This window comes from Oratosquilla oratoria, chromosome 14 (genome assembly GCF_046742065.1).
Source record: "Oratosquilla oratoria isolate Oo_2021 chromosome 14, ASM4674206v1, whole genome shotgun sequence".
Classification (NCBI taxonomy): domain Eukaryota; kingdom Metazoa; phylum Arthropoda; class Malacostraca; order Stomatopoda; family Squillidae; genus Oratosquilla; species Oratosquilla oratoria.
The window spans coordinates 4,938,181-4,965,680 of record NC_134790.1 but is presented as its reverse complement, the minus strand read 5'-3'; the positions used below and the strand labels follow the sequence as shown (position 1 = coordinate 4,965,680).

Below are 27,500 nucleotides of genomic sequence, written 5' to 3'. Positions count from 1 at the left end.
TATTACCTCAAACTAATTTCACCCTTCATCTTCGTTCCTCGTAGTTTTCCCCAAACTATCTTCATATTCCATTTTCCTTTAGTACCATTCAGTGAGATAATAAGAGAAAATGTAATTGTCCTTTGACAAAGAACATAGGTCACGTTATTGTTTAGCAGAATGTTTTGTGAGTTCCCTAAGCTGGCTACCACTTTTTTTTTATTAAGTTTTGTGATCCTATTATGACTGCATTGATCATTTTTGTATACTTGACTCACAAAGTGCCTCTCCTAGGCCTATGCGTCACTGCTTGCCGCCATTTACGTCCGGTGCTTGATCAATCAATACATTCGAAAAACACATTTTCTATAACGTTTTACCCCACTGCAAGAGAGCGTGAATGCAACGCGTATTCGTGCAAACAAATCAGTGCAGAGTATGTTGTTCAGGCCGAAGCATGAGGAACTAAGTGATAATATGGGGAAATGTCTTGGAATCTTGAACAGATATTAATGTTGTCTGTTCTGTTTTCTTTCTTTCTTTCTTTCTTTCTTTCGTTATTCAAATAGGTCCCTGATAACTAAGTTCTTTCGAAATGTCTGCGAATTTTAGCGACCAGAGTAGGTTTCAAAGTAAACAAGTACTAAATGTATAACAGTACTCTGGTTTTGGTATGTAAGGCGATGATTACTAAAATAAAGGTACCGGCAGTCGAAGGTGAGGTAGTTTGGTTTCCAAGTTCTTTGGTGAATTAGTAAATGATTGGTTGTTATCTGGCATACACAACAGGGTTTCTTAACAATTTCTGACCCTGCGGCCTCCTTTGAACTTACGATACGTTACTGGGAGTCCCAAAGCTCTTGATCAGCGTTTCCCATCCTGTGGTGCTGAAATTTATTATAGGGAGTGCTGGGAAGTGATGAACACAAAAACCACGTAGATATATATATATATATATATATATATATATATATATATATATATATATATATATATATATATATATATATATATATATATATATATATATATATATATGCATCATTGATTACCTGGTTGTGCATATTTTACTTCTTCCATGCTATTTCATTTTTCTAGGGTGTTCTTATTTCTCCTACAAACAATATTGTCAATTTGTTTCAGTTCTAAGGAATCAAGAAAATAAATCATCAAGCAGTACACTTCACTTTCTTTTATCCTTCTAAACAAGATAGGGGTGCTGGACTGTTTTAAACATGACAACAGGGGGTGCTATGGTCGGAAAATGTCGGGAAACGCTCTACTCGACCTAGATAAAATGTATACTAGTGACTCATATCACAATTATCCCTAAATTATCCCCAATTATGCATAAAATCTACATATATCCCTGTAGCTTTATTGTATTTACAATAAATTCTTTGTCCGTAGATATTGGTATATGCAGTAATTATAAATAAAATGTTATGGAATGATTCCATCAATATGATTATTGTGTTTCTGCGTCAGAGAACGCAAATAGAATTGGTAGAGTGATCTTTTGACTTCAAAAGTTCAACTATCATATGGATCACTGGTCTGTCCAAATTTGGACTTTGTTGTTTCTGTGTGGTCTCCAGATCTATTACACATTAGCAGATTCGAAAGAGTGCAGTGAGCCACAAAAACTGACACCAAACATAAGAAACAAAACATACGTAAACAGCTTAAAACATTCGAACATATTTTCTATATTAAAGAAATAAAATTCGGGAACAGGAGATATAATTTAAACCTTTTAAGATTTTTAAGGGAATTAATAACATTGAAACGGTGTGATTTAGTGTAGAATAACAATCTGATGAGGACCATAATGGAAATAAGCGTACATGCTTTTTGTGTTATCCTCGGCAATTTGCTTTTATTTATTCTGTACTATGTGTTCTTGTCATTATTTGCACTTCATGTACATTGATTCATTGCCAAATAAAGTCTATCTATCTATCTATCTATCTACCCTAAATAATAATAGAACGAGAATGATAGTCTCAAGCTACCAGGATATAATTTTACCCTAGAAGTATACAGAAAATATTTGTCAGACATATCGTCATTGAATGTAAATAAGCTTAGACTTGAGACAAATGAAAATAAGAAAATTCGACGTTTTATTACAATGTTAAACTTTAAATATATATTTTCCAGCCTTCTCGCCAGATAGTCTGCAATGTTTTCTAACATAGTCTAGACCGGAGCCCTCTAAGAAGACACTGATGCGAAAGATCAAGCTGTTTCAGCATGCATGATCCATCATGCAAGAGGATATTCGTCAGTGGTAATAAATTTCTCTTGGATGTACTAATCGATGGTTTTTATGTTGGCTGAAATGGCTGCTCAGTTTCACCATCACCACTTGAAGATAAATTCGCATTCATGATTTTGGTGAGAGTGGTTCTTGTGGAAGTTCGAAGATGACTTTAACTCTGCCCGCGATAAACTGAGAACCAAAGAATTGTGTTTTGTTGAGTCCAGAAATGCAGCTATGCTTTGCAAGTCATTGCTTTCTGTAAAATAATTTTTTTTGTGTGATTTTTGTCATTGGGGTCTCTCTCGTCCCCTTATTACTTTTCTTCTTTCTTTTTATTTTTCTAAGACGATAAGACTCTTTGAAGTGATTACGAGAGGAATGACGTCAGCTCTTGATGGCGTGTTCCTTAGTCACATTTTTAAATTATTGAGTACAGTGATACAGTTGGTTGAAACAGCATTATCCCGGGCTATTAAGAATTGGCATATAAGTAGAGATTCATTAATTCTTTCAATTTTATTATCACATACAGTGTTGTTTTAGAGAACCTATATTTTTGGAAGATTCTTGAACCATAGTTGAATCATTAAAGTGTGCTTTAATTTATAATTTGAAGAGATTCAGTGACTGATTTTTTTTTTAATGTCGAAGCCTTCTTAGCAACAAGGTGTAGTTGATGAAGGGTACATTTTATGTTATTCATGTCAGAGACAGATTTGCATATATTGATACCAGCATTTCTCGTGATACAGTGATGATCGTTTTGAGGTAGGTCTTATTTTTCCAGTCAATGAGTGAATACTTGGAGACAGCCTATGGCGATAGAAAAGCCTAATTGAGTATCAGGCCATTCGTCATCGGTAGTGAAAGAAAACTTGATTGTCTGATACAGGTGATTAAATTTGAAACATTAGTTTTAATGCATTTATTCACAAACAATATCTCTGTAACATTTTCTTTGACGTAATGGGTGCAATACCTCAGTCTCTCTCAGTAGCCAGGCATTAAATTGAAAGACTGTCCTTTAATATAATTTATACAAATGTTTCTAAAAAATTGTGTCTGAAATTTTGATCCCATCCCTTCTGGTTGTCCTTATCCGAAAGGTGAAAGTGGATCGGTATTACATTCATCTATGTGACGGAAAGGGCGTTTATCCATTTGTTGTTGTCACAGATTTGCTCACATTTGTTAAATATCTAAAGGTCTGAGCAATCTACATTCACACTCAAGTCGACAACAAATCGGATCCTGACGCTTCGTGTTCTGGAATTCCAATGCGGTTTTCAACAGTGTTGCTTTAAGCCTGTATTGGTCTCTTACAAGACGTTTGTTTCCATGAATCATCTGATGCTCCGGGATTTTCTGTGGCTCCGTTGGATTCCTGCAAGAATTATAGACCTACTGTCTGCCCTATACACTATCAAAGGATTACAAAGGCGGAACATGCCGTCAGGAGACCTTTTGGTCCTTAACTAGGTCGGATGCGAAAAAATAATAACGATGAATAAATAAATAAATAGATAAATAAAAGTATGATATAAATAATAAAGAATGAAATAAAGGCATATGTATAGTTGGATAATAAACAAACAGGTAATTGGTAAAAAATAATAAATTGACATAACTAATAGTAAATGTGAATATAGCAAATAATAATAAACAAACAGACAAATGATAATAAAACAAATAAACAAATAACATAAAATAAATGGCAGAGTATCATAGAGAGTACTCGGCTATACTAATTATTCAGAAACGAAACTGAGGAATGCACTCACCCCGCCAGTTATTTACATTTGTATGGACTGTCTATTGGACAGAATGTGGATCATTATCATTGTGGGACATCCATTAGCAACTAAGGTTACCGCCCTCGTCTTTGCTGGCGACGCTGTACTTCTTGCGGAGTCGTTTAGGTCTTGGCTGCAGCCCTCGAGTCAAAGGGAGACTAAACGTCTGAAATTCCAGGTACAGTATAATGAGTACTTTGGGGGCTTACTGAATGATAGCATCTAGTCTGCCGAGTTTCTGACGAGAATACTGAATTCTGTATATCTCCACATGTCTTAGTATTGTAGTGCATAACATTGGTGGGTCATGTCAGGAATCCCTTCACAAATTTGTGGACTCAGCCAGAGTAGATGACGCTGTTGATGTTCATGCAGAACTAAGATTCGAATATCTAAGTCACTTGTGAAACGTGAACACTGAATGCTGACTTGAAGAGGCTTCTCGATGTCTTCAGTACCAAATACCTTTGAGATATTTTGATGAATCTCTGGTATGTTTTCATATCGAACCATCGACTGCTCCGCCAAACTCAGCCAAGTCCATTACCAGCATAATTCGTGAACAACTAATGTTATATGGGCATGTGAAAAGCTTCCTTAATGTTTATCCTACTCACAGTTATCTCCACAAGGTAAATCCCTCATTGGAGAAGAAGAGAGTGCCCACATATAGCTAAAACCAAGATCTAAGAATATATTTAGACCTTGGCTAGAACAAGCCAACCGACCCTGTCAAGAGGTGTTTGGAATGGAAAGGGTGGCTCGGAGAAAGCGCGGGAAATTATGTCGTTGTATGACTGAAGCGACGCATTCCATTGATAACTCAAATAGCCGTAGTAATCAAATTGGGAGTTGGTTGATTTTCGTCTTAATATCTATATTGATAGAATTGTGAAAAACATGGACATAAGGATATGGCAAAATGGGATTCTATGGATGTTGGTAAATAGGACATGGAATCCAAATCATGACCGTACTTTTTACAAATGTCACTTTCGCATGGTCCCTCGTTTTTCTATTTCATTATTATTATTATTGTCACATGCTAAGAATAAATGGGTCATTCCTTCGCCATAGGATATATGTATTTCTACAAGAGAAGCATAAGGGGTTTGAAGTAGAAAATATGGGTCCAAAGTTGAATTGCCAGTCCAATATATATATTGTTGACATGTTGTGCAACTGTCTTTTCTCGTGATTTTCATCATCTCTCCTGCTATTTGCGAATGGTTAGTGTGAAAATCAAAGAATTCTATATTTCTTCGTTATTATTCCAGGCAGTTATGATTTATGTAATCAAATGGGACTGTTGGTTAGTTTCTGTTTGAAAGAGGGGTGGATGCCGTGGATCCTTCCAGTTGGCAGGAGTCGGCGAAAACATCGAGAACCGTGTGACAAGAGGTGTGGACCGTATGAACGCATGGCAGGGGTTAGATGCGTAGTTAATAGTGTAAAACCCAACTTAGTGTTTCAATTGTAACAATTAAAATAAAGGACAAGATTACTCAATTTCATACTTGAATTATAGCAAGGAGAATCGTCTAAGATGTCATAAAATTTATTTTTATTTGCAGTAGCATTATCATAACAAATATTTCCCCCGTGATATCTACATTCATTAGAGAAAAACTTATGACCACAGAGGTCATATTCCAGTCATACTATTTTGTGGTAAGTAAAATTGTATCATATCATTCATAACATCGCAATTTTACATTCTCTGCAAATAATAAACTCACTTCCTCCAACCGGAAACTTTGCAATAGGGCGCGCATTTTATATCTCGTACTGCAGCCATTTCAAATGAGCTGTACAAAAGGCTTTAACGTCTGACAGTGAATACTGATAACTAAGTGAGATAGAATGCAACTAATCTGATCATGTCTTAAAAAATAAAACTTTATAAAGCAAATCATTTGTGCACCGTCCCGCCTGTTCCTAGCAGCTCGTGGTTATCGATGATATGAGTCATGATTTCCAACTGCATCAGATAGTATGACTCAGTAGAAATGCCAATGATGTTATTTGTTTTTGTCATAAAAATGTGAATAATCGAGCAAATAACTACTTCATTATAACAAATAAATTTACTATATACTAATTTTTACGAAGAAAAGTTATTTTTTTCCATATCACCCCCGTAAGTTATCATGGTATTGGAATCTATCGTGCGAGAATAAGCAAAGAGACATCGCAGATCCTTCGTCTATTGCCTAAATGTAAACATGGCCGACAGTGCAAGTGAGAGCGACTCCTCATCTGTCACAGACGGGCCTATAATGCAGCCCCCGTCCATGCCTCCATCCCCTATTACCCGGGAACAATGGCAGAAAAGAATCGACTGCTTGCAGCAGCAAAACCGCGTCCTGAGGGCGGAATTAGAGACTTATAAGTTGCGTGTGAAAAGTATGCAGGAGGAAAACAGGGCCCTTCGTCAAGCCTCTGTCAACATAGTGAGTTGCTGTTCAACCGGTATTTTTGTATTATTATTCTGTGTATATCTCAATAATGGCATAAGTTATACTCTTGAAGGCACGAGTATTCATATTATATATTCTTAGATCATAAACTGAGTGTTTTATCATACTTTCTGTCGTAATGGGGGTGAAGTCTTTGTCAATGGGTCTCCCATGCTGGAAAATGACCATTTATTTGGCAAACGTGTTGTGTGAATAATTGACATTGATATGTTGTAATATCGCTTAAGGACTGATGTTTTTCCTGTGAATTATATAATTTATTTGAAACTAATGTTGTGTAGCATATACTGAGGTAAGAAGCATTTCAGAACAATAGTTACAATTTGTATTCTTCAAGTGGTAATGAAAGTAAAACCCCCCTACTCTAGGTCCTAGTTATAATTGTAGTTAATTAGAATAGAATGACTAAGAAACTGTGGTCAGGTAGATTAGTTAAATGTGCGGAAACACAAAAGATCTTCACAAATTTCTATCTACTTTAGTTTAAAAGGTGTACTTTTTCACTATTGTAGTGAATATACTTTATAATGCCTGTAAATGCCAAGAACATAACATCAATAATATTTGGTAAAATAGGAATATTCAGGATTTAGTGCTGGCTTCAAGAATTTGTTTGCATTACAAAGATCTAATAAGATAATCTTTGTGAATCATACTTGTATGGCAAGAAATATCCGGTGACTAAAGAGTGTTACATCGTGGCATTTTTACTTATATCAGTTTTTTAACATCTAGAGAACATACTGTTCAATGTATATCCAAAACCTTTTGATAATAAACAAAACAACTGGAATATACTTAGACAGTTATAGCCTTAGATCTTTCTTGTAGACCCATAGCCTGTTAAGATCTAGTAGCAGGCACTAAGTTGCCCCATAGGTCAATCATAAAAGAGATTTTGAGTAAGTGTTTGTATTCTTTGTGGTGATGATTGTACCTGGTACAAGGTCAGTCCTGAATGGGTGGGTGGGGCTAGATGCTCACCCATATATCTTTGTACCTACTTGATAACTTATTTACTTTTTGGAGTTTTGAGGTCCCCCTCATAGTTGTGGTGGTGCATTGCTATTTCCAGATCTGGTATATCCCTGCAGAATGGCCACTTGATCTGGTATGGTATTAGAGGTCATATGTCTGCTGGCAGTACTGGGAAGATTGTCTAGCACAGATTTTAGGAACTTGTCTAGGCTAGTTTTGAACTTTTTGTCTTTTGTCACTGCTTCCGAGATTTGTTGGAAGCTGCAGACTTCACCCAGGGTCACACCCAAGCATTTGACATGTGAATATAGGGTAATGTTTTGTCCTCCCTCAGTGCATAGTATAGTTGTGTCCTTTGTAGTCTTTGAGCCATGCATTAACATTTCAAATTTTCCCTCATTTAAGGTCATGTTGCTTATCTTGGCCCAGGCATATACTGCATCTGTGTCTTGTTATAGGTAGGACACTTCTCCTTCACCTGTTACAGGGCGGCTTATGCTTGTGTCGTCACTAAAGGAGGAGAGAAGGGAGACTCTTACGCTTGTGCCAATATCTCCCATGTGAATTAGAGTAGAGGACTCAGAGCTGGGCCTTGAGCCACTCCACTGATGACATTTTTCTCCTTGGACTTGTGGTTGTCTACCACGACTGTCTGCACACATCTTATTAGGAATTCATATAGCCACTTCCCCCAGCTTACCTGTCATACTGAGGGATTTGACTTTGTGGAGTAGAATGCTGTGGTCAATTTTATCAAATGCTTTTCCAAAATCAAGGAATACAACATCCACATTATTTCCCTTGGCCAGGTTTTGAAATGCCCAGTCATAATGAACCAGTAGTTTGGAGAGGCAGGACCCTCCTTTCCTGAAGCCATGTTGGCTTGCACTGAGGTGACTTAGGTTCTCAAGATATTCAGTGATTTTGTTTCTTGAATATTTTTCAGATATTTTTATTATGTGTGGTGTAAGGGTGACTGGTCTGTATAATTTTTGGGTAGTGTCTTGTCTCTGCCCTTGAAAATTGGGCTTACTTTGGCTTTCTGGTACTATGCCTGTCTCTTTAGAGCAACTCCATAATTTGTGCAGAGTAGTTCTCTACAGCATTTCAGGAGCAGAGTGGCTGGTGCTCCGTCAGGACCAGCTACTGAATTTGCTCTTAGTTCCATTATCACTGCCTTGATATCCTCTTTCTTGATGTCTGTGTCAGTGAGTTGTGCATCTTCATATGTGGACAGAGAAAAAGAAAAAGTGGTTGGGCTGTCAATTAGGGATTGTGCCTTTAGTGTGCTAAAAGTATTGCTTTAGTAGTAACAGGCCTGTTGTGGTGTCTCGGTGTATGTACCCTCTTCAGTCTTCAGTGGTCCAGTGTGTGTCTTTGTCTTGAGTTATTTCTTATGTTTTCTGTTGCTTTGTTCTCCTCTCTTGTTCTTTTATTTGTACCAGTCATTGATTTTCTGTTCACCCTTATTCTTGCTGCAATTGCCAGTTTCCTTTCTTCAAGATGGGTTTTGCTTAGCTGTTTGTGCAGTGCTGTTCTGTTTCATGAGTATTTTTTTGTCTCTTGGGATAGCAATGTACTTGTGGTTTCTATTGCTTCCTTTAGCTGGGATATGTTCCTGCATGTTTCCAGTACTTTGGTATAGATGGTCTCCAAAATATCATTAGGGTTGTCACCCTCTAGGATTTAACCCTAATCAGTACTGTCGCTACTTAGCTGTACCATTTCCCAGTCAACCCTCTCTCTGAAGATGCTGTGTTTTGTAATAGATGCTTTACCTAGTTATTTATGTAGTTGTATTTTACGGGAAGGGAGCTATGTTCATTGTGATCCGTCTTCATATCTTTCAGCATCTAGTTTGTTCTTAAATTCTTGTATGGTTTTTGCACATACTATTATTTTGTCCAATTTGTTCCATACATCCATCACTCTGTGGGGAACTTTTTTTTTTCCCCAGATCTCTTCTATAACTATCCTTTTTGAGTTTCTTTCCATGTCCTCTTGTTTCTTTTTATCCCACTTTAATAAGTCTTCTCTGTCAAGGACTTCCATGCCTTTCATGATTCTGTAAATGGCCAGTAGATCTCCTTTTTCTCTCAGGGCTGGTAGTGCCAGTTTAGACAATCTTTGTGTGTCAATTTTGTTTTGGTGTGGGTGCTGCCGTTTCCCCATGCCCACTTCTTTTGTATCTTGTTGTGGCAGTGATCAAATTGCGATCTGAAAAGATTGTTTTTTCTATCTGATGCATACATATGGCATCCTGGTTGTTTGTGAAGAAGAGATCCAGAATGTTATATTGTCTAGTAGGCTGATTTAGTTGTATTAGAAAGTATTTCTCGTCAAGTTCCATTAGTTTAGTTTGTGCTTCATTTTCCCATGTGCCTCCTGATAGAGTTCTCTCTGGCCAGTTTATAAATGGGAAGTTGAAGTCTCCACATAGTATGATCTCTGTCATGGGCTCAGAATGATCTATTTGATGAAATTTTCTAATGTATTTTGAAGTTTTGCATGGTACAGCTTGGTGGCTGATAACAGTTGATGAATAGTTAGTCCCATGGCATTCAGTTTAGTGGCTATCATTTCAAATTGTCCGTTTGATGCAGTTAGTAGTTTCTTGGCAGTTGGAGCAAGATCATTTCTTACATGTTTGCTAATGATGCAAAAATCATGAGGAAAGTTAAAAACAAGGAGGTCTATAGGTTATTGTAAAAAGATCTAAATGCTTTGCATGGAGCCAAGAATATGGTGTATGGAATGGAATGGGTGTGAGTGGTTTCTATGCCATTTTCTTATTTGCTATCCCTCGTTTAAGGGGGAAAAAGCCTTTGGTATATGTATGTAGGAATATGAAATGAATTTCAATACCAAAAAATACAAAGTACTGGAAATGGGCAATTGCTGCAAAAGGTGATCTTGAAACTATTACTTGGGAAGTGAACCCATCACAAAAGCAAAAGAGGAGGAAGATTTGGTGGTGTTGGTTAAAAACAGCCTGTCACCTGACAGACATATCAGCAGGACTGTGGGATAGATGTATAGACTGCTGCAGGAGATTAAAGTGGCTTTTCACTATATAGATGAAGAGAAGACGAAAAAACTCGTTGAAACCCTGATCTGCCCAAGACTGGAATATGCAACAATGGTACTCTGAATGGTTTTCGCATAGGATATAAGCAAAATCAAAAGAATACAAAAGGAAGCAGCTAAATTGGATTGAAGAGAAAAAGGTGATGTGATTAGAATATTCAGGTCACAAAAATGTGTGAATTAAAGTGACAAAAGAGATCTCTTGGTTAAGGCTAGGAGAACTTTAAGAGGTCATGAGAACAAATCAAGGAACACCACATGTCTACAGGATGTGAAGAAATAGTTTTCCACATAGATGCATCAATGCTTGGAATGGCTGAGAAGATGTAACTCAAGGAGGAACAATACACAAAATTCGGATCTAAGTATGATGATTGGAATTCAAGGATATAGATAATGTAACTGTAAATGAATTTGAGGGTAGATATATTAAATTGGAGAGTAGGAGACTGGACCCAATGAATGGTGCTCCTTTCCTGTGCACTACAGATAGGTAAATACACACTGAAATCCTTACCCATTAGAGCTGGGGTATGGCCTTGTAGTGTTGTGATGTTTTTCAGACCCGAGTGGGAACACTAGGATCGCTAAGTTACCAGCTGGACATGTTACCACTACATCAGTGTGTGTGATTCACCATGGTCTTGCTATGATCTTGCACATACACACCCCAAACTCCTTGCCCACCAGAGTTAGAGTGCTGGTTTATAGTGTGGAGATACTGAAATTTTCATCCCTGGGTGGGACTCGAACTCTCATTGCTGAATTAGCGGTCGAGAGTGATACTACCATACCATTAAGTTGTGGGGTGTTTGTTTGTTTACCCAGTGGTAGTATACAGGGAAGGAGTTGTGCTTTTGGATTTGTCTCATGTTTTTCCAATTATCATACACTTAAGCTTCTTAATCCAGCACTTGCCAACTGCTACTTTTTCAGGCATTTGAGCCCAGGTCATAAACCCACTTAGGAAATTGGTCGTGTTTTATATCCTAGGTGGAAATATCTGCACATATGGTGGTTGGCAAGTGTTGGATTAAGAGACCTAGGCGTACCTAATTTTAAACTCGTTTATGGCTCATACTTGCTATATTATCTAAACTATTCCTTCGGACATTTGATTTTTTTGTCAGTTTTATACCATGACTTTGTGATACCCTTCCATCCTAAATTGTCCACTTCCTTCAGTTACTGGAACACCACAGTGAAATCACACTATTTCTTGGTGGCAGGTCCAGTGGTTGTGGTATTTCTTTGCATAGATGATATGCATGGCTGGGAATCAGTGCAGCAGATTTTTCATGGTTAAATGAAATCAGTTGACATCTGTCAAAGTAAAAATGCAGGTTATTGTTTGCAGATGGTGCCAAGAAAAGAGGGAGGGAGGAGGATGGAGGGGAGTGGAATATATAGGAAATGGAATGGGTAGGAGTAGTTTCTGTTCCTTTTTCTTTTTGGCTACCCCCCGTGTAGGGGGAAAAAGCCTTTGGTATATGTATGTATTGTTTGCAGTGAAAGGATTAAGTAGCACTGTTTTTTTTTTATTTTTTTTTTATTTACAGCAAGCAAGAGCTGAGCAAGAAGAAGAGTTTATCAGCAATACTCTCCTGAAGAAGATCCAAGCTTTGAAGAAGGAGAAAGAAACTTTAGCTTTGAATTATGAACAAGAGGAGGAGTGCCTGACCAATGATCTCTCTCGCAAGTTAAGCCAGGTAAGTGTGTGATGAAGCTTGTTCTTAAATTTTTTATCACTTAGTTCTGGACAGGATGCAGGGATGACCTGTTGTCCAGGAGGTGCCAAGATAAGAGGGAGGGAGGAGGGTGGAGGGGAATGGAATGTATAGGAAATGGAATGGGTGGGAGTAGTTTCTATGCCTTTTTCTTTTTGGCTACCCCCCGTGTAGGGGGAAAAAGCCTTTGGTATATGTATGTATGTACTTAGTTCTGTCAGTGCATTTCTCTGATCCATTAATTTATAATCTTAAATCGTTGTAACACATGTTCAGACCCTATCCATATTGTTCAAGTGCTTTTTAACTTTGCAGTTACGACAAGAGAAAGTGGAATTGGAACAAACCTTAGAACAGGAACAAGAATGCCTCGTCAACAAACTAATGCGCAAGATTGAAAAATTAGAGACAGAAACGGCTACAAAACAAAATGATTTGGAAACCCTCCGTAGAGAAAAGGTAAAGAGTAGTTTCAATAGGGTGCCATAAGTCTTGAAAGATTTCTTGTGATTGAGTAGAGCACTCATATTTTATCAATAAGTATTGCCTAAGGATTGGTTTATGAATTTATAAAAGTATCTTTTTCACTGAGTATGATTAAATGAATGAAGGCTAAATTAAATGGGTTTAGAGAGATTTTGAATACATTTTAATTTAGTGTGAAGATTATATGGTTTTTATGCAGAAGTTTTGGTCTTGATTAGAGACTGCTAGTATCATGGAGTTATGTGATTTAGATATTCATTTTTGTCATGGTAATATACTAGGAAATTTATTTATTGCTTTGTAGCAAACAAAACTTTACTTTTTAACTTGTTTCATTCGGTGGTTGTTTTGTTGCTTTTCATAAACAATAAATGTGTAATGATTTGTTTTCAGATTGAGTTGGAAAATACCCTTGAACAAGAACAAGAAGCTTTGGTTAACAAACTTTGGAAGAGGATGGATAAACTTGAGGCAGAGAAAAGGTAATTTTATTTCATTCTTTAATTCTGGTTATGTTCGGTCGCTGGCTGAGCGGGTTAGGGTGTCGTTACTTGCGGCAAAGGTTGAAGTGAGGGCAATTCAAATTCTGCCACTGGGGAAGTTGAACCAAGGGCATGGTTCATTAAATTCCATGCTACAAAGCCCTCTGTGATGGGCACTGTCCTAGCCTCCCAATAGGGGGAGGCGGGAGTGTGTGACATTAAACCATATCATCATCATGTTCAGTCTAAGATTTTGATATTTTTTAATGTAAGCAATTCCGTACAGTAAAGGTTAAGTGTAAATGAAAGACATGGTAGAAATGTAGTAATGTTGGGTTGGAGAGATGTAAGAGGAATAGAAAGGGAAAGCTTTTGGTGAATACAGGTGGGTGATCATATAAAGCAAAATCATGGAACTTGTGGAAATAGTTTCCCAAGAAAGATGGGAGCATGTGGAAGAAGGAATAAGTAGTGAGATATGATATCAAAGAAATTATAAACAAAAGTCTTGATAAAAATCATGGAAGTGGAGGAACTACCAACTGTGTGTGTTTGTTACAGGGGATCCATCATTCAATCAGTCTTTTGCCTTGCTTCTTCCATGCAGCAGACCTGCAGCCCTCAAGAATTGGTCACAATTACTGGCTCAGCTCTCCTATCTATCTATATACTAATAACTTTTTCCCCTGTATAAGGGGTTGTAGCCAAATCAAAGGTTCATAAGTCGCTCAAAAGAGATTTTGTGTTGCTGTTTGGGAAGAGTTAGTGGAGGACAGTGTAGTATAAAGTAGTGAGAGTCTTCAAAGTTGTTGGTTTTAGAACAATTTACATTTGCTCCCAGGCTGATTCTGTGTTAGTATTGATTTAGTGCAAAGTGGTGATAAATGTAGGCCATTGCAATTTCTCGTCTTAGTAGTGATTTTTCTGTTGGTTTAACTTGTAGGGCTACTATAGAATGTTATGTTTTATTAAGGAACACTTATTTTGCTATCTTAGTGTCTGTGTTTTTGTGTGGATGTGTTTTAGGGTATTGGGTACAGGTTAATGCAAATGTTGGGTAGAATACTTCTGAAGTTGGTTTCATGTTTTGTTTGATCAACTGTGCTTGTTAGATGCAATGTGTGGGTGGGCTCAAGGGCTCTTGCAATGAATTACGTGTCTTTCATTTTCATGTACTGCTCATGAAAAGCCGTGATTTCTGCATGTAAGAGGAGGTCAAGGGTCAAGCCCTGGTGTATCATGGTAAAATGTTGCTTAAGGGAGTTCTTTTCTTTTATCAAGATTGTGGTTGGTATGATCAGAAGATAGAGAAAATTAAGGACTTCCTTGTCCTGACTTTTTCTTTCAGGAGACCTACAGTCTCCAAGTAACTGGTTACGGCTACCAAGTTCAGCTCATAAGTCACTCAATGAAGAGTGCTCTGTGTCTTCTTTGTGGTGGTTGTATATAGGGCAATGGGTTTCTGTTACAAGTCCAGCTATGATGGTACTATTTTGATTTAGAATGGTGACCTGATTGAAGATGTGCCAGTAATTTGGGAGTAATTTCTGTTGGGTTGAGTACTGAAGGAATTTGAGAAATACAGAATTTGGCTTCTATAAAGAGTGTTTTGTGGTTGGAGTGTGTATTGTTGTATGATGTATTGTGGGATACTAAATGTAAGTTAATGTAGATATTAAATTGAAAATGCGGATGTTGTTTTTATGGTGTTTGGTGGATTGGATTTTGTTTCTGTGATGTGAATGGTGGATAGGTTTGAAGTGCATGTTTGGTATGGTGTGTGCCTATCATTCTCATGCCATAGGGAAGGATTTTAGTTTCCAAGTGGAGCATGACCCATCATCCAGGAGGTGCCAAAATAAGAGGGAGGGAAGAAGGTAGAGGGGAGTGGAGTATGTAGGGGATGGAATGGGTGGGAGTGGTTTCTATGCCTTTGTTTTTTGGCTACCTCCTGTGTAAGGGGGAAGAAAGCCTTTGGTTTATGTATGTATGTAAGTGGAGCATCTTGGCAAATTAAGAATATAGTATTTTAAATAGATGTATCCTAATGTAAATATGTTTACTCAGGATGCTTCAAGGAAAACTGGAGCAGCCCATATCAAACCCACCATCTCCTGCTGACTTCAACCAAGGTGACCGAGCCAACAACTTGTCCTCCCATATTCAACATCTTCGTAATGAGGTGGCCAGACTTCGACAGCAACTTACCTTTGCACAGGAGGAGCGTAAGTAAAGTTGAAGTTTGCTTCTAACCTTTGCATCACATTGGTAGACTATTAAAGATTTTATTCTATGCGATACTAAGTGATTTTACTCCATTGAGGAGCAGTTCAGGTCTCAGTTCGTAGAGGCCTCTTTCAAGTCCATGGACCACATCAAAGCTAAATAAAGTAATTTTTGTATCATTAGCTAGAGAGAGGAGAGGACAGAAGATAGGGGTGAATGGAGAAGGGTTGTGTATAGATGATGCTGTGATGCATGAGGGGGAGTGGTGGAGGATGGGGGTGAGGGAGTATGTGAAAAAAATTGACGCAGCCCAAAGGGATTTCTCCCCGTCTTCTCCTTTTCTGCATGGGGGGATGGAGAGGGGGGGTCGCTGAATTTATGAAGCGGCCTTGCTGTGGATGTGCTGTGTCTTGCGACACTGCTTCTGACCCAGGGCAGTGGACAGGATGCAGGGATGACCCGTCATCCAGGAGGTGCCAAGATGGGAAGGAGGGTGGAGGGGAGTGGAATATATAGGAAATGGAATGGGTAGGAGTGGTTCTATGCCTTTTTCTTTTTGGCTACCCCCTATGTAGGGGGAAAAAGCCTTTGGTATATGTGTGTATGTACGTATGTAGCTAGAGAAGATATCTTGCCATGTTGAAGTGGAGAGGGAGAAATAGAACTTTTGAAATGCAATAAACCCTCACTATATCAACCTAATTGGGGGGGGGGAAGCATAGTTGATGAAGCTGAAAGTTTGATAAATACAGTGGTTGGATTTCCTGAAGTTTGCTATATGAGGAGGAAGTTCGGTATACTGTTCACTGCCGCCACCACCAATACCACCCATTATTTCCTTCCCTTCCTCTCTCATTTATTCATTCCCTTGCTACTGACTGAATGTTGTACCGCATATGTACACATACATACATATACCAAGTCTTTTTCCCCCTTACAAGGGAGGTAGCCAAAAAGAAAAAGGCATAAAATCATTCCCACCCATTCCATCCCTAAATACACTCCACTCCCCTCCACCCTCCCTCTTGTCTTAGCACCGCATATGTATCTTTAATGTATCAGATGGATGGTTGGTAGGCCATGTTAGGGTCGATAGATCTGGATATCACTGTAATGGGGTTCTTGATAATGAGGGCTTAATGTATATTGATTGTATCCACTGCTTAGCATTGAGCAGACTTGAATACTTGAAAATAAAGGTAGCAGAAAGGAGACCAAATGCTTTTGAAAACAAGTGCTTGAGAAGTATGTTAGGTATTACAAGAATGGAAAAAGAGAAAAATGTGGAAGTGAAGCAGAGAATGAAGGCAGAAAGAGAACTGTTAAATAATGTAAATCAAATGAATGCCGAGGTTCTTTGGTTAAATGTAAAGAAGGGTAAAGAAAGACAGACAAAAAGATCTTGAAGGCAAAAGTGGATGGATTGAATTTGATAAAAAGACCAAGAACTAGGTGGATTGATGGTGTGAAGGAGTACTTTGTAAATATATGGAATGTCTATCAATTAGGGAAGAAAGAGTGTTTTAGTGAATTAACCCCTTCCATACGGTGCCGCACACGTAGGCGTCATGGACTTAGATCTCGGTGGCAGCAGCCAATGCCAGCCGTACGACGTGTCGTAATAATACTCGCATCATAAAATATAGTCACCGCTTATATCGATCGTTCTCTCTTCACCCGTGAATTTTGATAACCATAGAAAATGCGATTACAAAAGAATTAGAAAGAATGTCATTATAGAGGGGCGACTACAATAAATATAATCAAGACGCCGATATGGCAGCCTCGCGAATACACTCGCTCCCCATGACGCCTACTTGTGCGGCACCGTATGGAAGGGGTTAAGAAAGATTCTACATGAAGGGATGGAGAGGGAGGGTTGCCGATTTAATGAAGCGGCCTTGCTGTGGATGTGCTGTGTCTTGCGACACTGCTTCTGACCCAGGCCAGTGGACAGGATGCAGGGATTACTCATCATCCAGGAGGAGCCAAGATAAGAGGGAGGAAGGTGGGTGAATAGGAGTGGAGTATGTGAGGATGGAATGGGTGGAAGTGGATTTTATGTCTTTGTTTTTTAGTTACCTCCCTTGTAAGGGGAAAAAGCCTTTGGTTTATGTGTGTATGAATGAATGAATGATGTCATTCAAAAGGATGTTTCCATCTATCTATCTATCTACCATGAGCTTTTTCCCCCTTACAAAGGAGGTAGCCAAATCAAAGGCACCATCTACTTCCTCCCATTCCACTATCGCTACTGTTTCCATCTACTCTGTGAATCATTTTGAGTATATGAGAAGTTGACATATAATGAAGTGGTGGGAGCAGATGAGCTCTGGCTGGGATGGTTCATCCATCCATCCATCCATTCATATCCCAAGGGCTTTTTTCCCCCTTATCAAGAAGGTAACCAAAGTCAAAAGGAATATATCCACGCCCACCTATTTCATCCTCACCCACTCCACTTCCATCCTCACCCACTCCACTTCCATCCTCACCCACTCCACTTCCATCCTCACCCACTCCACTTCCATCCACCCTCCTTTCTGCCCTCTCATCTTAGCTCCTCTTAGATGACAGGTCATGTATCCCATCCACTGCCCTGGGTCAGAAGCAGTGCAGCAAGACACAGCACATCCACAACAAGGCTGCATCACTTAATCAGCGATGTCCCCATCCCCCCATCTCCTTGTGCAGAGAACGAGAAGATGGGGAGAAATCCCTTTGGACTGCGTCAAAATATCATCAACACATATAACCACTCTCTAAGCCCCTCATCCCTCACCCACTCCCATCCTTGCATCACCCCCCAATGCCCCAATTGCCAAGTTGTTTTTACAATTAAACACATTTTAATTCAGTGCCATGCATACTCTAATAAGCGCAAGGCAAACTTTTTAACAAATTTATCTCGTAAAGAAATTTTAGGGGAGGAGGCTCATGTGAAGAATATTTTAGTTTTTAAAAGACATAAATTTATTTTATGAAATTTAAAATTGTGTATATGATTACTTGTGAGTGTATCTTGTTTTGATGTGTTTTTGTGAGTGGTTATTGTTTTTACTGTTTTACTTGAAATTTTATATATTCATATATGATAGATATGCGCTGAATGGGCTATTGGATCTGGTGCTTGGCCTTCAAGCCAAAAATTCCATAAATCAATCAATCAATCAACCATCCTTGCATCACAGTATCATCTGTACATAGCCATTCTCCACTCACCTCATGTCCTGCCTTCTTCCTTATATGCTCAATGCTCCTTTCATCCTATCCATCCACCTCATCCTCATTCACCCCCTCATGTTCACTCCCTCCACCTCTGCCTTCCACACATCTTTTATTAACCTTTCTTCACTCATTCCTTCCATGTGTCCAAACCATCACAATACGCTTTCATCTGGGATGGCAAGGGAGGTAATTGTAGCAGTGTCTGGTAGAGGTTTCAAGTTGACGGATGAGGGCAGAGGGATGTGGGAGTTCAGCCATTGTGGATGACATGGAGCTTGTGGCTGCTTTTGTGGAAAGACAAAAGCACCTGATTGCCGAGTTTGAGAAGGTGTGCAAGAGGAGAAAGTAGAGAGAAAACATGGAAAGAATGAAGAAAGACTATCAAAAGAACTGTGGAAGGTAGAGGTCAGTGAAGTTAACTTCAGGGGGAAGACTGAAAATAATGTGGATAAAAAAGATTTGTTGTTAATTTACGGTTGGATGGTATTGCCTAGATTTATCACAGGGAAACACAGTATGACTTTGCCATACCCATTTACATCTTCATTTAGAGTATGGATGTATGATTCAGTGGAATATATAGGAAATGAAATGGGTGGGAGTGATTTCTATGCCTTTTTCTTTTTGGCTACCCCTTGTGTAAGGGGGAAAAAGCCTTTGGTATATGAATGTATGTATGTATCTAAGGCTGTGCCTTTTTTGTGTACTTTTGTGTACTTTTTGTGTACTTTTGTGTACTTTTTGTGTACTTTTGTGTACTTTTTGTGTACTTTTTTAAGGAATGCCCCCATAGGTGCTACAGGGAGAGGGATGCCTAGCCCAGTCCCCATTCCATTTTTTGTCATTTTGTACAACTCAAGTGGGAAGACTTGGTGGCATTATTCTTTTCCCCCACAATAGGAGAGGGTGGGTCACTGATTTAATGAAGAAGCCTTGCTGTGGATGTGCTGTGTCTTGCAACACTGCTTCTGACCCAGGGCAGTGGACAAGATGTAGGGATGACCTGTCATCCAGGAGGTGCCAAACTAAGAGGGAGGGAAGAAGGTGGAGTATGTTAGGGATGGAATGGGTGGGAGTGGTTTTTATGGCTTTGTTTTTTGGCTACCTCTCTTGTAAAGGGGGAAAAAGCCTTTGGTATATGTATGTACCTAAGGATGTGACAGCATGTTTGGTAGGCATATGACTAATTTTGGTGTTGATCTGTGAGGGTGTGAGCTCATTATCTATGGGATGGAGTGTTTTACTCAAACAGTAAATATATTGATATTTTATTTTACGTTTCTTTGTCTTCTCAGACAACCGCACGACCCAGCAGTATGTGCAAGAGGAACGGCTTGTTCGGGAAGAAAACCTTCGTCTGCAGCGTAAACTTCAAATGGAGGTGAGTGCTCCTCAGGGTTTTGTACAGATCTTAAGTACTGTTTACCCTCTAATGCAATTAATGCAATACCCAACACAAGTAAATGGAATCATGGATACAAGGAGAAGACTACATGGAGGGGGTAATTGCACATATGACATTGTGTAAGGCAAAGGCTTGAAATATAAGGAAGGTAGAAAGAAGAAATTTAGATGTGCTTGAGAAATGTGGTGGAGGCTACAAGGATAGGGTGAGGAATGAGGAGGTGAGATGGAAAAAAAAGGGTGGAAAGGGAGCTGTTTGTTTATTATTTAACTGTACCTATAGTTTTTATTTATTTATTCATTTATTTATTTATTTATTTATCATTATTATAATTTTTTCACATCTGACCTTGATATGGACCAAAAGGTCTCCTGTCAGCATGCTCCACCTTTGTAATCCTTTGTAAAATAGGGTGGACCAAAGAATACTGGGATGTTTTGGACATATGGAAAGAAGGAAAGAAAAAAAAGACTAACAAAGAGATTGTGGAAAATGGAGGTGGATGGGGATAAACTTAAGGGGAAGACTGAAAATGGGATGGATGGATGGATGGGCAAAAGGGGAATGTCTGTTGAGCATGGAAGGGAGAGGATGGATGGGGAATGGTTGGGAATGAATGATGAACTGATGCAGCCTGGAGAGGGCTATGTGTCTTCTCTGTTCATTTGCGAGGGGATGGTTGTGAATGAATGATGAACTGATGCAGCCTGAAGAGGGCTATGTGTCTTCTCTGTTCATTTGCGAGGGGATGGTTGTGAATGAATGATGAACTGATGCAGCCTGAATAGGGCTATGTGTCCTCTCTGTTCATTTGCGAGGGGATGGTTGTGAATGAATGATGAACTGATGCAGCCTGAAGAGGGCTAAGTGTCTTCTCTGTTTATTTGTGAGGGGATGAGGTGGGAGGGTTGCTGTGTGAAGCTGGGGGGTGGGGGGATAAACAAGCTTTGGCTGTTGGACCCTACTGTGGAGGTGCTATTTCTTACTGCATTGCCTGTGACCCAGACAGTGGATGGCCCTTCATCCACAAGTAGCTAAGAGATTAAAAGCGAAATAAATGGATATGGGATGGATGGAGGGTGGTTGGGTACCTCCCTTATAAGGAGGTAGAAGCCTTTTGGTATATAGACATCATTTGTATTGTTAGTCAAGGAGGAACCTATGGCACCAATGTGTGTTAACCTTTTTACTGTATCAATATGCATTTCCCCCATATAGCATGTATAAAAACACAATTGTTTTGTATTACTATCTATACAATTTTTTTTATCATGCAGGTTGACCCGTCATCCAGGAGGTGCCAAGATAAGAGGGAGGGAGGAGGGTGGAGGGGAGTGGAATATATAGGAAATGGAATGGGTGGGAGTGGTTTCTATGCCTTTTTCTTTTTGGCTACCCCCAGTTTAGGGGGAAAAAAGCCTTTGGTATATGTATGTATCTATACAATTTTTTTTATCATGCAGGTTGAGCGACGGGAAGCCCTGTGCCGTCACCTTTCAGAATCCGAGTCCAGTCTGGAGATGGAAGAAGAACGGCACTACAATGAGATGACCTCACAAAGGAATCGAACCCTGTCCAGTCCTGTTCCCTACAACCCGAGCCCCAGTTCCTCTAGGCCTCTTTCACCAGGTAAGCTTATAGTAAGATCAGAAGTTGAATGTCTAATGAACAGAGGGAACAAGAATATTATTTGGCTTTAGAGTTACTAAGTGCTATTGACTTTCTAATGCAGATGAGGAAGCCATTCTGCTTTTTATTGAAAAGTACATTTGATTTCTAGTGTACCACAGCTTGTTTCTAAAGTAAGGAGTTTGCTAAATAAGGGTCATCTATATGGTAGTGATGACAACTGGTTGAATATTGATGCTAGCTTGCTTAGTATTCATGCAGAAAAGGGACCAATGATAAATACATATAAGTGGTGGTCCTGCAAGATGGATATCATAGTCATTCTCTGTAGCCCATCTTTAAAACTTGTCAACATTCTCACCTCCGTGTGGAAGAGGGATGTTGCTTTGTCTCCAGACTGGGCCTAATATTTCTGCCTATCAAAGTTAACTGTGTGTCCTTGACTTTTTACATCAGGAGAGCTGACATCAAGTCACCTCTCTCCTCCTTCTATTATAAGTCAGTGACACAGAAGTGTGTCTCACCAATGTAACATAGATACCAGCTGCTTTTTTCTGGAGAGATGATAGATAGATGTGGTTTAACGTCACAAACTCCCCCCTATCAAAGGCTAGGATGGTGCCCCTCATAGAGGACTTTGTAGTGTGAAATTTAATGAACCATGCCCTTGGTTCAACTTCACTGGTGGCAGGATTCGAACCGCCATTCCCTTGACCTTCGCCGCAAGTATTGATGCCCTAACCTTCTCAGCCAGTGAGCTTCCAGAGATGAGATCTATGGAAAAATTCTAGGACTGTTGGCAGCTGCTGAGGGCCTATGGGGATTCAGGTTAAACTTCAGGCCAGCAGTGGCATATAATGATGAAATGAGTGCTGCAAACATGATACAGTTAATCTTCTCTACAGCCATTTTCTGTCTATATACCAAGGGCTGTGGATGTGCTGTGTCTTGTGGCATTGCTTCTGACCTAGGGTGGTGGACAGGATGTGGGGATGACCAGTTGTCCAGGAGGTACCAGGATGGGAGGGAGGGAGGAGGGTGGAGGGGAATGGAGTGTGTGGGAAATGGAATGGGTGGGAGTGGTTTCTATGCCTTTTTCTTTTTTGGCTACCCCCCGTGTAGGGGGAAAAAGCCTTTGGTATATGTATGTACCAAGGGCTTTTTCCCCTTTACAAGGGAGGTACCAAGTCAAAAGGCAAGTACTCACTTCCACCCATTCCACTCCCATCCACCACCCTTTCTTCCCTCTCTTCTCAGCTCCTCATGGATGACGGGTCATTCCTGTATCCTGCCCACTGCTCTGGGTCCGAAACAATGCAGCAAGACAGCACATCCATGGCAAGGCTGCTTCACTTAATTGGCAACCCCCTCCTCTCAGTTCCCTTGTGCAGAAAAAGAAAAGATGGGGATAAGTCCCTTTGGGCTGTGTCAGATTATCATTCAAACCTAATCACTTCCTGCCATCCCATTCCTCTCCGTCCCCTCGTGCAGAAAAAGAGAAGATGGGGGGAAAATACTTTCTGGCTGTGTCAAAATATTGTTACTCCCTTATAAGGAGGAAAAAGATCTTGGTATATAGATAGATCCAGCTGAGGGAGGGGAGTGGAATATGTAGGGGATGGAATGGGTGGGAGTGGTTTCTATGCCTTTTTCTTTTTGGCTACCCCCCCATGTAAGAGGGAAAGAGCCTTTGGTATATGTATGTATGTATATAGATAAATAGGTGGTGACATAGAAACAGTCCCACACTAGTACACTGCAGACATCAGTCCAAGGTGCCTTCCGAGAGAGATCTATGGGAAGACCTGAGGATCAGTTCTAGTTGCTGCGGGGCTGCATGTTTCCAGTCAGCAAAACTTGAGGCAACATTTGATTAATTTGATGATAAAGGAAGCTCGCTGGCTGAGCGGGTTGGGGCATCGTTACTTGCGGTGAAGGTCGAGGGGGTGGTGGTTTGAATCCTGCCACTGGCGAAGTTGAACCAAGGGCATAGTTGATCAAATTCCACACTACAAAGCCCTCTGTGAGGGGGACCGTCTGAGTCTCCCGATAGGGGGGGAGTGTGTGACATTAAACCATATCATCATTGATTAATTTAACATGTATTATTAATCTAAATAAATATGTTTAGAAAACATGGTAACATCAGCAAAGCTTTGCATTGCTATTATTCTTTCTTTTCTTTGCAGGGCTCTCAAACTACAACAGCAGTCGGGATCTTTTCTCGCCTCCAAGTCCTATGAGTAGGTGCTGTCCTAACTGTGGGCAGGTCCTAGTGCATCATCCTCCACATCCTCCTCCCCCATCTGCAGGGTCCTCTATTTCTTCCCATTCATATCTTCCTTCCACATCACCACCTCCTCCTCCAGTCCTTTCACCAGCTGTCAGTGGATCAAGGGTAAGTAGTTTTGTTTGTGTTGTTAGGAATTTATTTTAAGGTATTGTAATATCTGCATGAGGGGATGGAGGGGAGGGGACAGAGAGGGGGGTCGCCGAATTTATGAAGCGGCCTTGCTGTGGATGTGCTGTGTCTTGCGACACTGCTTCTGACCCAGGGCAGTGGACAGGATGCAGGGATGACCCATCATCCAGGAGGTGCCAAGATAGGAGGGTGGAGGGGAGTGGAATATATGGGAAATGAAATGGGTGTGAGTGATTTCTATGACTTTTTCTTTTTGGTTGTCACCCCCCCCCCCCATGTAAAGGGGAAAAAGCCTTTGGTATATGTATGAATGTATGTAATATCATAGTGGTAAAGGGGACCAACCTACTTACCTACATTTAGTCAGCCATTACCTTCGAAGTTATATGAGAAAAAGAACCTTGCTCCTTTTCATTACTTCCCTTTTTAACCACTTCAGTACAAGTCAAATTATCGCGCGCGGCATCGGCTGCCATATGTACGATGCATCACACTATTCGCATTATACAATATAAAGTCACTGTTGTATTACTCGTTCTATTCTACTTTGATTAATATTAAACACAGAAATCGTAATCAAACCAGTTCACATAATCTAGGGGTAACTCATGTACAACTACAAAAAATATGTATATGATAATCAAGACGCTGATGTTGGCATCCTCATGCACCCACTCATGCCTCATTATGTCCATGTAGGCATCATTATACTGAAGTGGTCAACCTTGTTAGGGGCCAGTGTGTGGTACCTGCATGTAGTGGTCCTTCATGATGGACAAGTATAGGTGCCCATTGTCAAATCCCATCAACCCTATAAGATGGTTGTTGAATCATCTTCTCATTGGTTCTATCATCACAGGCTGTTAACACCCTCATGGCATTTAATTTCTGGACCAGGTTCAAGATATCAATCACCTTTGATTAATCTCTCCCTACTTTGCACTTAGAGAAAACTGACACTTAGTGACTGCATCTCCCATCTTCATATTAGTCCACAGCAGAGCTCTTACATGTCTAAATGCCACCCTGGGGCAAAATGCCGCCCCAGGGGGGCAAAGTACCGCCCTAGGGCGAAGCTCTCATTGACACCCCCCCTCCTCTCCCCCATCTCCACCATCCCTTACAGCCTATTTTAACTAACGGCTCGTGAAATAATTAAACGGATTTAAAAAAATTGTATTTAATGCCCCAATTACAGAAAGGATAAAGGGAAAATATTCCATATTCTGTTTATTTAAACCCAAAATTCGTATATTATGGTAAAATATTCAGGGTTCCTTTGACCTTTTCTATTATAATTATTTTGTCAGCCTTGTGGGTGGCATGTCCAGACTAGAATTGCCACCCTCTCTAATTGTGCTGCCCCAGGGCATATGCCCTCTCCCCCCTCCCCCCATGTTAGGGCTCTGGTCCACAGTAATACAACACTCTTCTTCTTTTCCTGTTGACGTTTCCCATTTTCATATGGGGTCGCTGTTCCTTGCTAGTCGTTTCCACTGGTTTTGGTCCATCACCTGCTCCTCCTCCAGATGTTTCTCCTTAAGGTCCTCTCTCAGTCGGTCCTTCCAATGCAGCTTGGGTCTCCCTCGCCTGCATCTCCCCTGTACCTCCGTCTCCATACAACACTACTCCCCCTCATTACCTTTCACCATGAGTAAAAAGCAGCTATGACTGCAACAGTGGTGTAGAAGAAAAGCCAAAAGCAAAGTATGGGATCCAGTGTATTTAACATTTTGCCCAGAAGGGCTTCTTCAGAAATATCAGTGGACAAATGTCTGACTTATATAGCCCAAGTTTGAGGAGAGAAACAAACATGAAAATAGTGTAAACAAAAATTGATATTATCAATGGTAGATATAAAAGCAGATTCAAAACATCTACATTTCATAGTATGATTGTGGTTTCCAACTCACGCTCTGTAAGGAGTGAGATGGTTTTCCACTGTGTTATTTCTGAGGAACCCCTGCTAGGTACATGCATACATATATATACCAAGGCTTTATTCCCCTTACAAGGGAGGTAACCAAAAAGAAAAAGGCATAAAACCATTCCCACCCATTCCATCCCTTAATACACTCCACCCCCTTCCACCCTCCCTCTTATCTTAGCACCTCCTGGATGACGGGTCATCCCTGCAGCCTGTCCACTGCCCTGGGTCAGAGACAGTGTCGCAAGACACAGCACATCCACAGCAAGACCGCTTCATCAAATCGGCGAAAACCCCCTCTCCGTCCCCCCATGCAGAAAAGGAGAAGACGGAGAGAAATCCCTTTTGGCTGCATCAAATTTTTCTCACGCATACTACCTCACCCCCTGCTAGGTGAAACATTAAATATACTGAATCCCATACTCTGCTTTTGACCTCTCTCCTACCTTTCATCATCTTACCCATCTTCTCTTTCGTTATTCTCTATATCTTTTCTTTATCACTCATCCTATCCATTTTTCTCATCGTATGTTTGTTCCCACTTTCTTTGGTGTCTCATCATCCTTTCCCCTCTTTCCTTCTCTCCTTCCCTTCCCCTTCCCTTTCCTCCACATCTATCATAATTTATTCATAGTATGATGTAATGGGTGGGAATGGTCTTTATGCCTTTTTCTTTTTGGCTACCTCCCTTGTAAGGGGGAAAAAGCCTTTGGTATATGTATGTATGTATGTATGGTGGGAAGTTTTTTCCTTGTATTGATAATTTGGTAATGTAATTTTTTCTCTTTTCATTTGTCCACAGTTCCAGCGGCAGGGCCCAAGAGCTACGCAAGAGCGGTTCATCAAGCCCATTGCACCACCTCCCAGCAGTGCCGTCCTGTTTCCCAACTCTCCACAGCAAGCTTCCACAGCTTCCTCGTTCTCTTCTTCCTTATCGTCCAGCAAATCTTCTGATCACCATAGTCATCATTCACTTCCTCCTCTTCCTCCCCAGCATTCTACTTCTGCTACTACCACTACTGCCTCTTCCACTTCCTCCTCCTCAACCTCCTCAACCTCCTCATCCTCCAACACTTCTTCATCATCACAGTTGCCCATGGCCCCTCCCTCTCCGATGGACATTAGCCGCAACTAAGTGGTTATTTGTATACACTTGTATGTGCACATTGTTTACATGTACATGTTGTATGTATGTAAATGTGCATGTGTGAAACCCAATGCATTGCTGCTGCTCAGAGCAAATATCTTCAAAAGGCTAAGTACTGGAAAGATCACCAGATATCCCACAGGTGGTAGACCATTGTAATTTCATACAGTTTTAGCACACTTTGTAGCAGTTGTGAATGCACAAGTCCCATGCTTGTGGAGACACAAGTGCAAGAGTT

General features: G+C 40.2%; 1 protein-coding gene across 1 annotated transcript; it reads left to right on the top strand.

Annotated features, from left to right (window-relative positions):
• The first annotated feature begins 6,224 nt into the window (after positions 1-6,224).
• On the top strand, positions 6,225-27,250 carry LOC143032715 (coiled-coil domain-containing protein 6). The gene is made up of 9 exons (XM_076197627.1): positions 6,225-6,491; positions 12,143-12,292; positions 12,626-12,769; positions 13,190-13,278; positions 15,346-15,503; positions 20,028-20,113; positions 21,601-21,766; positions 23,956-24,164; positions 26,918-27,250. The coding sequence occupies exons 1-9, from the start codon at positions 6,264-6,266 to the stop codon at positions 27,248-27,250; spliced, it is 1,563 nt and encodes a 520-aa protein (XP_076053742.1). The 5' UTR covers positions 6,225-6,263.
• Positions 27,251-27,500: the final 250 nt, after the last annotated feature.